Consider the following 12959-nt stretch of genomic DNA (forward strand, 5'->3'; position numbering starts at 1 on the left):
TTTCCTGCCTTTCCCTTTCCACCCTCAACCCCACCCGTTACATAATATCCCTACTGACCTGCCAGACACTCATTGACACTCCTGCACCTGATGTCAGTCTGAGCCTGGGAGGACCAGTACACCTGGGTCCTAAAAATGGCCTGAGGGGGTGACACTCTCCTGATCCTTGACCCTGATTCTAGTTTCAGAGCCCTTTACGAGCCTTGCAACCCCTGACCTTCATTTCTTGTACCCTCTGAGGCCAGGAATAGAGGGGTCAATCCCAGTTCGGTTCTGAGTCGGGAGCTTCCAGGGGTTCTGGATTCATCACTCCAGCTTCTAAAGGGGGCAGGCATTTAATTTGATTTTCTGGATATGGGTGTGTTCACTTGGATTTCTGACTGGATATCTTATGGCCAAGAATAGGCTTAAGAATTGAGGGGATGTTGTTCTGGGATCAAGAGAGACCTAAGCCCAGGGCTCTGGACCTGGAGAGATAACCCCGTGGATTGTGAGTGTCTGTATTCAGAGAGCTGGTGTGGGCTGTGGGCACCCAGGACTGCGGCTTTTCTGGATTGTGCAGGACGTTTTATCCTCTCATGATTCGAGATCTACCAGAAGGTTTTTGTCATGGCTTCTGATGTGGCAGGGACAGGCAGACAGAGGGTCTGCACATGTAGTTTTAACCACAGGGGCAGCACTGTATGGGTGGTTTTTCACATGGGATGATTATGTTGTTTGGGTCTGGGTAAGCTAACCATTATTAATGGTTGGTTGGGGTTTTTCTTTTTTTTCTAGAATGCAGGTGTGTGGGAATTGTACAGATTCTTGATCATTTAGTGTTCTACTGGATCAGTGAATTTCTGGGTCCAGGAGGCATTGAGGGGACTATGTTGGGTGTGGGCAGAAGGTTCCAGGCCTGGGCCTTTGGGTGGTGGCCACTTGGGCCTGGGGCATTTTGTGTCTGGCCAGAGGCTGTCTTGCCTTGGGCTTCAGGGCTGCTCCCCACCCTTCCACCCTGCAATGTCGTGTACTATGTAGCTCACTAGCGTTTTCCTGGGGAGGTCAAAAACAATAGGTCTGGACCACCCTAGGGCAACATAATGGGCCTTGGCTTTGGCCCCTTTCTTCTCTGGAGCCCAGTCCGGAACCTTTCAGAGGTTCTAGCTGTGGTTCGGTGTCCTGGGCTCCACGTGCCTTCGGCCCCCCCACCCCCACCCCCACCCCCCGACCCAGGACGCCCGGTGGCCAGGGCAGAGGACGGCTTGCGGAGTGAGAGGCGGAAGCCGCCTACGCAGCGCGGCGGGGAGGGACGGGGAGGGACCAGGCGGAGTCCCGCCCCGCCGCCCGCGTTCTCCCCAGCCGGAGCTCTCTGCGCCCGAGGGCTGGAGCGGGGTGCGGGGGAGAGAAATGTCTCCCCAGGGTAATTACTGCCGCCCCAGTCCGATAAACCATTCATCCTTCACCTCTTCGGCCCAACAAGTGTCTCTACACCCGATCCCCCCACCGTGTAATAAACGCCCTTAGGCTTTAACAGGCCAGCCCCCCGTAAAAAAACTGGCGGCAGTGGGAGAGCAGCTGTGTAATAAATCCCGGGGGAGGCCCGGCTGAGCAGGGCCCTGACTGGGGACTGGGGGAGGCTGGGGAGTGCGGCCCGTGCGCCATGGGCCTCGGGGGCGGGGACCCGTGCGCCTGTCCCGTCCTGAGCGGTGCCAGCCAGCCGCTGCCGTCGCCGCCTGCCAGGGCCCCTCATTGTTGTGCGCTTACCGCCATGTTTCCCGGCTGTCTCCTGTCTGGGGTCTGCCTCTCCACACTGGGTCTTTGTGCGCAGCTGGCTGCGTCGTGGCCTGTGTGTGGGTGTGGGGTCTGCGGGGTTTGGAGCACCCACCCCGCCTCTGATCCCTCCGGCCTCACTGCCCTATGGGGCATTGGGCATGCTCGCTCCTCGCGCCCTCTCCGGGCTCAGCCTGATGTGCTGTCTGGGTTCCTGGGGTGGGAAAGTGAGGAGAAAGGGCCTCCTTTCCCCTAGACCTGGGAGATTTGGGAAGCTCCAGGTAGATGGAGTTTCCTTTGCTGGTCTGAGGGATCAAGAAACCCAGTAAGCCCCTCCTGCGTCTGACTGGGAGGCCCTGGAGCCCAGGGGGTGAGAGGCAGCAGCCTGTGGTCTGGGAAGCAGGGAGGGGTGTATGTGGAGGAGGGTCAGCATCTTAGCTCCCCTGGCCCTCCTCACCCCCCAAATTTTGTACATGCAGCTTGTGAGTGAGTGCAGGGGGAAGGGAGGACCCTGGCTATTACGGTTACCATGGAAACAGTCGATTTTCCAGAGTGCTGCAGTGTTGGGAGTGGAGAGACCGTTGCTGACTGAGGCCTACCCTGCTCCTAGCCTTCGGACCCTGCCCTGTCCAGGCAGTGACCTGCCGGAGGCGGGTGTGTGGCTCACTGCCCCAGTCCAGCTCTCCACCCTGATCCTGGGACCCCATCCTGAGAGTTCAGATCTCACCACTGAGCCTCCGGGGCCCTCAGGTAGGAAGCATACCTCAGTTTGGAGGGGCAGAGCCGAGCTTCCTCTATCTTCTGCGCGGGGGGCTTTCCCTGCAATGTGCTGTGGCAAGATGTCAGTTAATTGACATCAAGGTGGTTCTTTCCCACCTGCCTTGCCCCCCGGAGTCACCTCTCCTGTTTAGCCTTTCCTGGGGAGACGGAGGGCCCTGATGACAAGTGCTCTGGGTGACAGCTCCTGCCCCCCGCCAGCCCCAGCCCCCTGCTGGCCTCACTGCCTTTCTGGGACCCAGGCAACAGCCTTCCCTTCTCAGCTCCTCCTGGGCCGGCAGATGGTGCCTCCCTCCAAGGCACTCAGGAGTCCCCTCTCCTTTGGGGGCCTAGGAGCTTCCTGGGACAGAGACCCCTGATCCCCGATTGCCCAAACTACAGTGGGGTTGCCAGTCCCTGAGGTGAGAGACCCCAAGGTGCTTGAGAGGCCTGGCCTTAGTGTTACCAGCTTGGCTGCCATCTTGGCAGAGCAGTTTTGCTCCAGGCAAGTACCCCAGGCCTCCCCTGACCTGGACTTCCCATCCCACCCAGAGCTCTCCCACCCCCAAGGCCATGCTTTTCTCCCAGCCTATTCCAGGCTTTTGCCCTCAGGCCTCATCTGCCTCTCTTTCTCCCTGGATAAGTCCTCCCCTGAACCCCTCTACCCGCAAGAAGCGCTTTGAGAGGAGTTGTTAGTGGCTAATTATTTAATTAAGCATTTTATGAGTCTCATCTGCTCCATTTATGTTCTAAAGAATGCAAGATTGTTGTCTTTCCTTCTCTGAAGGCCCCAGAGTACTAGTCCTCTAGGCCTCCCAGACAAAGCTCCCTTCCCGGAAACTGGGCGACCGGCCCTGACCCTTGCCTCCACCCTGGCCATCAGTCTGCCCCCACCCCCAGGGAGCCCAGGCAGCAGCAGGAGGGAACAAGGTGACTAATAGGGTTTATTTTGGGGCTTGAGATCGTTAGGGACCTCACACCCGCCCTGGCAGCAGCCGGATGGCAAAGAGACAGAGGGGGAGAGAGGGTGGGATGGGGGAGGGGAGGGAGAGGGAGCCCTTCATCATCTCTGGCTCCCACTCTCCCGCCTTCTCTCACCTACACCCCTCTCTGTCCCTCTCTGTCCATCTGTCTCTCTGCCTCCTTCCTCCTCTGGCTGTCAATCTCTACCCCCCACCCCCTTGTCTGTCTCTTCCTTTCTGGGCAGGGCTCCAGGACCCCCCCTCCCCCCCACCCCGTTTTGGCACCCAGGCAGCCCCCTAGCTGGGAGTAGAAGCAGGGAGTCCGGGCAAAGTGGCATCAGGATTTGCAGGGGCTTGGGAGGGGGTGGGGAGCAGGTGCTGGAGCGGGGCCAGCCTGCAGGCTGTGAGTCAGAGCAAACAGCCCCTGCTCTTCCGCCCGCCATTGCCTGGGCCTCCTTTTGCCTTGGTGCCTGCTCAGCTCAGGCCCCACAGAAGCACATACCTCAAACCTGTCACCTCTGCCAGCCCTGGGAGCAGCCGAGTGGGTCAGGCCTAGGCCCCTTGGGTCCTGCCTGTCTCTGGCGATCTTCTCTGTCCCCTTGCAGCCAGCCTCTCTCCGGGCTCTCTCTCTCTGTGTCACTCTCTCTATTACCTCTCTGTTTTGCTGTAATTAAAGCTAGAATTCTTGATGAGGCAGCTACATCTGTCTGTGCGCTTGCACGGGCTCCCACCCAGGCACCCGCCTGTCAACTGTTCCTAGGAGGGCAGGGCCTGGTGGCCGCTGTGGGTATCACAGTTGAAGCCCCGTACCCTAAACCTGGTGTCCCAGTGCTCTGGTCACAGCCCCAAGGACCTGCTAATCTCGCCCTCCTGACCTCTTATCTCTGTCTCCCTTTCCTTCTCTCTGCAGCTGGGACCACATACATCTTTGGGAAGGGGGGAGCGCTCATCACCTACACATGGCCCCCCAATGACCGGCCGAGCACGAGGATGGACCGCCTGGCCGTGGGCTTCAGCACGCACCAGCGGAGCGCCGTGCTGGTGCGGGTGGACAGTGCCTCCGGCCTCGGGGACTACCTGCAGCTGCACATCGTAAGGACGCGGGGCCGGCGCCCCCGAACCCCCAGCCTTCTGCCCCGAATCCACTCAGTCCTCTCTTGCCACGGGACCAGCACCTCGCATCTTTCCCTCCCGTGGAGCCCTCAGAACCTCTGTCCCCTGGATGCTGGGGTTTCCAATCTGTGGTTCCTCTCCCGAGACCCATTCTCCTCCCGGTTGTTCACTGAGGCCCCCAGAGCCACCTCCGCTCACCTGAAGCTCCCCAGCTCCCCACCCTGAGACCGTCTGTGTCTCTGACCTTCCAGAATGTAGTCAGGGGCTTCCTTGGCCGTTCTCCTGCAGCCTGTGGGAACATCCCCACCTTGTGACTGCCCTGGGCTGCTGCCTGCTCACTCCTGCACCGCTTATGCCTCCCACTGTGTCCTGCACCTTTTCCTGTCCCCTCCTTTGGGCCTCCCTGCCTTTGATTACTGTTCCCATGACCTTTGCCCTCCCAGCCGTCCCCTTCCCCAGCCTCCCTTACAGCATAGCCCTGCTCATTCCTCCTTGACCTCGGCCCTACCCCACAGCTCTGCTCTGACCCCCGGTCCCGCTCAGCTCTGCTTTTCTCTGCCCAGCTCCCCTCCTCGCCCTCTGCTGCTTCCCACTGCCTCCCTCTAGGCCCCCCGCCATGCCTGTGGCTCCTCTTCTCACAGTTCCCATCCTAACTCTCGTCTTCGGGCGGCCCCTTTCCTTCCCCCTCTCTGCTCTGGCCCCACACACTTCCCTGGTGTCCTCAAGCCTTGCTCCATTTCATTTCTGCTCTTAGCCTCTCCCCTGCCCCCTGCCCACTGTCTTAACCCTTGGGCCTCTGACCTCAGTCTCCATTTTCCACCTATGCAGCCCCTTACGGCCCCCTCCCTTCCCTGCCCGCATCCCACATGGTGACCCTGGCCAGGACCCCGAGCTGGGAGGGTCGAACAGGCTGGCCAGGCTCTGTGTGCTGGAAGGGTCTGAGTGGGGGGCCCTGAGCTTTCAGAGGAGCGAGGGAGCTAGGGGAGAAGGCTTGTTTGGGCTCTGGCCCCTCCTTACACGACAGCTTTGCAGGGTCCCCAGCCTGCACACCCCTCCCCGACACGAGGGAGGGAGGGAAGGAAGGCGGTCTGAGGAGAGATGGACCGTGGGCAGAGCGGAGCTGGAGTAGCAGTGGCAGCTGATGGACACCGGGCCTGGGAGGCCGGGCAGGGAAACGAGGGGGAAAGGAAAGCAGAGTAAGGAGTAGCCTGGGGAGAAGGCCTGCAAGTTCCGTGCGTGTGAGCGTCTCCACCTGCGTGAGAGGCAGTGCGGACGGTGACTGTATGTGACAGTGTGGGCCCCATGCATGTTGATCGTGTCAGGAGTGCTGGGGGTTGGCGCCGTGGGGGACAGTCTCGTGGCCTCTGATCGGGTGTGTCGCTCTATATTTGTATTTCTTGGCAGTGTGGCGTTTGCTGCTGTTTCAGTCTCCTGACTCTGCGTGGCAGGTGTGACTGTGTTTCCGGGTCCTTCTCTGTGAGTGAGGGCTGCTGCTCTCTCATCACATAGTCCTGAGAGGCGGTGTGTGGCTTTGGAGCAGATGCCTGGGTTTGAGTCCCAGCTCTGCCACGTCCTTGCTCTGCCCTAGTGCAGTCACCTTGTGTCTCCGAGCCTCAGTGTCCTCATCTGTGTAATGGCATGATAAGCAGACAGAGATGCTCGCAGGTTTAATAAACGAGATCATGTATATAAAGCACTGAGGACATTGCCCAGCCTGTAGAGAGCCCTGTGTCCACTAATATCCTGAGCAACTGTGAGCATCCACCTGGGTGAGTAGATCTGTGGGTACTGTGTCTGCCTCATTGACAACGTCTGTTTCTGTGCCTGAAGGTTTAGGGGACAGGGTTCCCCCAGTGCTGAGGAGAAGGGGCAGGGGGATCAGGGTGCAGGGAGAAGGAGTCTCCTTTGCCCTCCCAGCAGTTGCCCACAGCCCTCGCCTGGTGCCGGGTTATGGAGGAACGAGGCCTGGTGCCTGGTGCTGTAGCCGGCGGGGCGGGGCGGGGCGGGGCGGGGCTGCCCCTAGGATGAGGAGCCTGGTGAGGGTCGGGGGCCCTGGAGGAAGCGTGGGAGCCATGGAGAGGTCAGCTCTGAGGGGAGAGCTGGGCACCCGATGGGCTGAAGCCCCCTGGGGCAGCCCCCAAGCCCCCTTCTCCCCTGGTGATATATCAGCTCCCACCACAGCGTCATTAGCAGCTCTCAGAGAGTGGGGAGGCGGCAGCAAAATAAGAGAAAAGCAATTTGACGTTTCTAATAAAGCGTCGCTCCACTTTGCCAAATTAATTTTGACTCCCATAATTATTTGCTGTAGGAGCGGCCTCGTTCTCCCACCGCCGCCTAATGAGGTAATTGGGGAATTAGGAATTAATGACTTTAAAAGAAGTGACAACTGACTTCACGTGGGGAGCAGCTCTGGGAGCTGCCTCTCCCCCGGAGTGCACGGCTCTGGGCTCTGGGCGCGGCTGCCTCCTAGGAAACGCAGGTGTCCTGCCTTCCAGCCGCCCTGGACAGCCCTCTGCCATCCCGGCTCCCAGACCACTTCTGCTCCTTGACCGTTGTCACCACCCAGCTGAGCCTCGTGGGGAGAAACCCTCAGAGGCACCCAAGGGGCTGATGCTGTTCTATTACTAACAATAGTACTGAGGTCTGTTCCTCTCACGTGGGGAGCAGAGACCACCCCTTCTCCCTGGATGTCGTCAGTCTGTGGGTGGTGGATGAGTGCGGCTCGCTACTACCCTTTGTTAGGCAAGCTCAGCCTCAGTTTCCCTGCTTTGCTGCATCTGAGGGACGCCGCATGTGTATGACTCTGTGTGTGTGTGTGTGTGTGTGTGTGTGTGTGTGAGTGTGTGTGTGTGTGTGTGTGTATGACTGTGTGTGTGTGTGCGTGCGTCTTTCCCAGGTTCTAGGAGGGGTATAACTGGACCCACAGTGGGGAAGGGATAGAGCGTGGATCTTCAAGTGGGCCACAGCTGCACATCCTGCCCCCCAGCTCTCTCTGCAAAACCCCAATCCCTGCCCCGTCTGTGAGTCACCCCATCCCCACTCCCAGTGCCACCAAGCCTCTCGGCCCTGTTGGGTGCTGGAGGTGGCAACTAAATGGTTCCTCATGCCCAGGCCAGACTGCGACAGTCTTTCAGGAAGACTGCAGGAGTGTAGTGTCTTCCGTGATGATCTGGTCCCCGTGACTGTGTGAGCCTGTGCGAGTGTCTGTCCTGTGTGGGAGGAGGGGTGCAGGAACTCAGGAGGCCGAGTTCGGGGGTGCTGCTGGGCAGTACAGGGGAATGGAATAGGGGGCTCAGGTTTAGGGCCGAGTGGGCCTTCCACTGGCTTCTTTAGACGTCTTTGGTCTTGAAGGAAGGTTGGCCTCAGTAGCCTCTCAGATCACCCCCACCTCCAGCACTCTGAGTCAGTGTCTCCCGAGACTGGCGGGCAAAGCGGGAGAGAGCACTTGGCTTTGGAGTCAGACCAACTGGGGTTCAAATCTGGGGTTCCTTTCTTATGAGTTGTGAGATTGGGGGAGGTTACTTAGCCTCCCCGAGCCTCAGTTTCCCCCTCAGTAGAATGGGATGCTGCCTATTCCTCAGAGGGTTGCTGTGGGGATGAAGACAGCATGTGTGTACAGTACCCACAGAGGACCTGGCACCATTTAGGGGTTCAGTGAGGCTCTCCCTCTCACTCTGGCACCATGGACAGAACTCTTCCTGGGCTGGATCCTGGGTGGCCTCTGCAGGGTTCCCCATGCAGGTTCTCTCTGGAGCCTGGGCCTGGGAGAGGTTGCTCAGACTGACTCTTTGCCCCCCTTCTCCAGGCTTCAGTCCCTGTCTTTCCTCTTCCTGTCCCTTCCCAGCTGCCGGCCCTATCCGCTACCATTACACCCCCAAGCTCACCTTCCCTTGATAAGTCCAACATGGTTTGCCTTCTTGATCTCTTTCTATCCTGACTCCCTCCAAAACACACAGTCCAGACCCTGCACCTGTGCCCCCTTGACGGCAAAGGGGCTGCCCCCGCACTCAGGCCTGACCTCCATGGGCTGACACCTGCCAACGCCCTGGTGCCAGAGCCCCCAGGGACTTGCCCAATGCCGGACATGCAGGGGAGGCGAGGCTTGAGCTTGGAGGTGTGAGGAGTGGGGAGGCCAGACCCTCCTCAGGCACAGGGCTGGCTTCTGTGGATTCCTCTGTTGGCTGTGCCTTGGTGAAGCCTCCACCTTCTGTGGTCCCACTGGTCCTGGGTTCCTCTTGGTCGTCCCTGTCTGGGGCCTGGAGGCTCAGTGGCCCTTGCATGGAGGAGGTGCCCTGTGAACATTTGTGAACTTTTTGATTGAACCTAAAAGCAACAGGCAGGTGTGGTCAGTGGAAGTGCTCCAGGCCCATGCTGGGCACCCCACGGTGGCCTCCCCAACCTCTCTGAACCTCAGTTACCCCCTTGCTTGCATATGAGGCGGGGAGGGGGCAAGCCTGCCCGCCTCCTTGGGCAGGTGAAAAGGTCCAGTAAAGATGTGGCTGGGAGAGGTGTGTTGTAAAGCTGTTAAATGTTGCAGAGCTGGACCGGTGGTGTTCACAGGTGGAGTTCTAGAAGGAGTGAACGGTCTCTCCCTCTGGATCCCTGACCTCTTACCTCCCTGTCCCCAGGACCAGGGCACCGTGGGGGTGATCTTTAACGTGGGCACGGATGACATTACCATCGACGAGCCCAACGCCATCGTGAGCGACGGCAAATACCACGTGGTGCGCTTCACTCGAAGCGGCGGCAATGCCACCTTGCAGGTGGACAGCTGGCCGGTCAACGAGCGGTACCCGGCAGGTAGGCGGCGCGGGGCGCAGGGGAGGTGCGGGGCAGGGCGGGCGAGGTGGCGCCTGATAGGAGAGCTGCCTGCACCGGGGGCGGGGTTAAGTGGCGAGGCTTTCGGCTGCGGGAAAGGCGTGGCTTGTAGGGGCGGGACGATGGCGGGGCAGGGCTAAAGGGAAAAGTTGGGATTTGTAGGGTGGGGGCGAGACTGTGGGAGTGGGTCTGCTAGGAGGGAGGCGGCACAGCAGAACAGGCAAGGATGCAAGGCCAGGGTCCAGTTTGTGGATGGGGGAGCAGAGGAGGGAAGGAAGGTAGAGGTAGGGAGAGTCTGTTGTAATTGAGGGAAGGATGAGTTGAGAAAAGAGGGACAGGCGGAAACGGGGAGGCAGATGCAGAAACCAAAGAGAGAAGATCCAGAAGTAACCCAAAACGGATGTTGGCAAGGAGGCAGGGCTGTTCCCAAGGATAGAACCAAGGCAAGAACCCAGGTCTTTACAAAGAGCAAGTCAAAGGTTCACATTAGGTGATCTCGATAAAGGAAGAGAAGTAACCATGGAGACCCAGAGAAAAGGAACCCCAGGGCCTCAAGAAGTAAGGGACATGGTGAAAAGGAGAGAGCGACAAGTGACAACAAGAGCGAAAAATAGGCCACAAGTGCCTTCCACAAACCTTCATTGACAACCTACTAGGATCAGGTCCTGTGCTGCGCCCTGAGGACACAGCATACAGCCTCTGCTTGCAGGGAGCTCACAGTCTTGGGGCTGGGGGAGCACGGGGATGCAAAGAGACCCAGTTCAACAGTGTGGCAGCTGTGGTGGCCGAGGACAAACCAAGGTCTGAGGAGCACAGGGGAGGGACAGAAATGAGGGCCTGAAAGAAATGAGGAGGCAGAGACTCTGCAAGAATCTGAGGGAGGCAGAGAAAGAGCCTCAGAGTGAGAGGAAACCAGAGGAGCAAGGGAGAGATATGGAAATAGTCACTCAGACAGAAGCGGAGACGGAGGCAGCTCCCAGAGGGATGCAGGGAGATATATGGAGCCGCTGTCGTGCAGACCCAGCCAGCGAGAGAGGAGGGGGCCAGAGCCTTGGGAGGGAGAGGAAGAGGGAGGGGAAGTGGAGGTACTGCCCAAGAACCGCAGAAACACAGAGATGTGGAGATCCAGGCTGAGCAGCACTGCAGAGTCACATGCGCGGGTGCCGACGGAGAGGCAGCCCCTGAGAAGCAGAGAGAGCGTCTTCGGGCTCGGCCCCTCTCCTGGCAGAAGTGATGCCCAGAGAAGCTGCCCCATGCTGGCTGAGAGGGCCGTGGGCAGAAGGACAGTGAGAGGTTCGAGTGCGCAAACCCTCATGGACCCGCTTATATGCTGGGATGAAAATGCCAGTGTGGGCTCACGACTCACAGCCATGTAGGCTTGTACCCAGACGCTCTCAGACAGCCCCTGAAAATAAAGAGAACCACACGGCCCCCTAAGAAACTCAGAGGCTGACAAACACACAGGCCAGCCCCAGACACACAGACAACTGCAAATATTCATACGGTCAGACAGACACAAGGAAAGAAAAGCCCTACAGAGGGATGCCAGCTTACACCAGGGCCTGGGCATGCGTAGGGCAACTCAGGCACATAAACGCTCCCATGCTGAGTCCCACAGATGCGCAGACGCTGACAGGCCAGGCTCTGTGGGCATCAGACTTCTCTCTGTCTTAGACACACACACCGGGGCAACCTTTGCAGCAGTGACGACACCAGCCTACACTGGACAAGGCTGGACTTGGGGAGCATGAAGGCTTTGCCATGTCAAGCCAGAGCTCCTCCCCTTGGAGCCCAGTAGGCTGGATGCGAGGTTAGAGGAGTCACGCCTTCTCTCCTCTGCTCAGGGACCCCTGGCTGGGGTGCGGAAGGCCACTGGGTGCCCCCTTACCTGCCAAGCAGAGCACCCTGAGGGCCTGGTGGCTGCCTGTGTGCCCTGAGACAGCAGATCCCTTACGACAGCTGCGAGTCACCCTGAGCAACGGCAGCAGGCCAGGTTAGCGGTGTGCGTGGCCCAGACTCAGGGAGCTCAGAGGCACAGCCCAGGGACTCCGAGCCAGCAGGACCTGGCTTTAAACCCTGGGTCTCCGACTGACAAGCTGTGTGACCTTGGACAAGTCAGTTAGCTCCTCTGGATCTCAGTTTCTACCTGTGAAAGTTGGGGATAATATCTACCTCATAGCCGTACTGTGAGAGTTCCGTGAGATAACCTAAGGAGAGTGCTAGAATGGCGTGGTGTAGCAGAGGTGCTCAGAGGTGCTGTGTAAACGGAGCTTTTGTTAGAATTGTTACGTGTGCCGGTGAGACACACATACATTCTTCCCTCCTTCTCAGGACCCACACACAAATACATGCCACACACAGACACACAGACGCAACCACAACTATCCCAGTGCAGGTAGGTCCCTGAATGCCTCCTGCCCTCCTGCCTCTCAGCCTCTGTCTGTGTGTGCCCTCTCCCTCCCTTCCCCCATCTGACACTCTTCTGGCTACTATATTTCTCCTCCAGTGTCTTCTAGGGCCCCTCTCAGCCCCGTCCCCAGGGCTGTGCTACCTCTAACAGAACACAGGACACTGCTGGTCACTTGCCAGTCTCTCCTGCTTGGCTGGGGCTCCCCATGGTCAAGGACCGGACGTTCATCTTTGCATCTCCAGTACCCAGCACCAGGAACAGAACAGGCACTCAAGAAATGTTTGTTGAGTGACTAAACAAATGGATGATCCATTGTTGTCTGAAACACAAGTGACCTGAATCTGTGGATTCAGAACCTGTGGAATCTGTGTGAAGGCAGAGTCTCATTGCCTCGTGAGCACCTAGGGATGCTCCATCCATGCTCGCGTGAACACACCATGGGCTCATTAACGGGATGTGTGTGCAGGCAGGCCCAGGCCCAGGTCTCATTGGGCAGGTAGTGCAGCTGTGCAGTGGGAGATGAGAGGGAAAATGCCCCCGGCATGCATGTTACTGAAGATCGTGTAAGTGGTTTCAGTGGGTAGAGTGGCCAGATTTCCAAAGGAAATCATTTCCATTTCCACGGCTGCAGTTTGGGATCACCCACAGCCTTGGGGAAGAGCTCACAGGACACACAGACACAGGCAGACAGACAGACAGACAGACAGACACACACACACACACACACACACACACACACACACACATCCTCCTTCCTCCCTGTGAGTGGAGAGAAGAACAGGTGTGTATCCAGACGGGCAGCCAGGATTGAGAGGAGGGGTGGAGGTTAGGAATTGTGGGGGGAGGAACCTGAAGGAGGAAGGCTCAAGTGGGAGCTGGACTGGGCTCCCCAGGGCCGGAAGGAGAGGGGACCTGAGCAGAGAGGAGTCTGAGGGTCTTGGAATGAAGCTGAGAGAGAGGGGGAAGAGAGCAAGGTGCCGCCAGGCAGAGGAGGGCTGGGGTGCCTGTAGGGTGGACCAGGGGTGGAAGAGGTGAGATGCAAGGGGTGGGGGAGGCAGCTGGGTGACATCCAGCTGCCACAAGCAGGCACCTGTGCCCAGGGTGAGAAGGCCGCAAGTGCCTGCAGTGAGAGCAGCGGAGCGGTTGGG

General features: G+C 58.8%; 1 protein-coding gene across 4 annotated transcripts in view; it reads left to right on the forward strand.

Annotated features, from left to right (window-relative positions):
- Positions 1 to 12959, forward strand: part of NRXN2 (neurexin 2) — a 100381-nt gene that overhangs the window by 66396 nt on the left and 21026 nt on the right. For all 4 annotated transcript variants that reach the window (XM_007462054.1, XM_007462053.1, XM_007462055.1 and 1 more), the window contains 2 exons: positions 4381 to 4562; positions 9212 to 9383. In XM_007462054.1, coding sequence (XP_007462116.1) covers positions 4381 to 4562; positions 9212 to 9383 — 354 coding nt within the window. The remainder of the gene's footprint in view (positions 1 to 4380; positions 4563 to 9211; positions 9384 to 12959) is intronic.

This window comes from Lipotes vexillifer, unplaced genomic scaffold, assembly GCF_000442215.2.
Source record: "Lipotes vexillifer unplaced genomic scaffold, Lipotes_vexillifer_v1.1 scaffold1129, whole genome shotgun sequence".
Classification (NCBI taxonomy): Eukaryota; Metazoa; Chordata; class Mammalia; order Artiodactyla; family Lipotidae; genus Lipotes; species Lipotes vexillifer.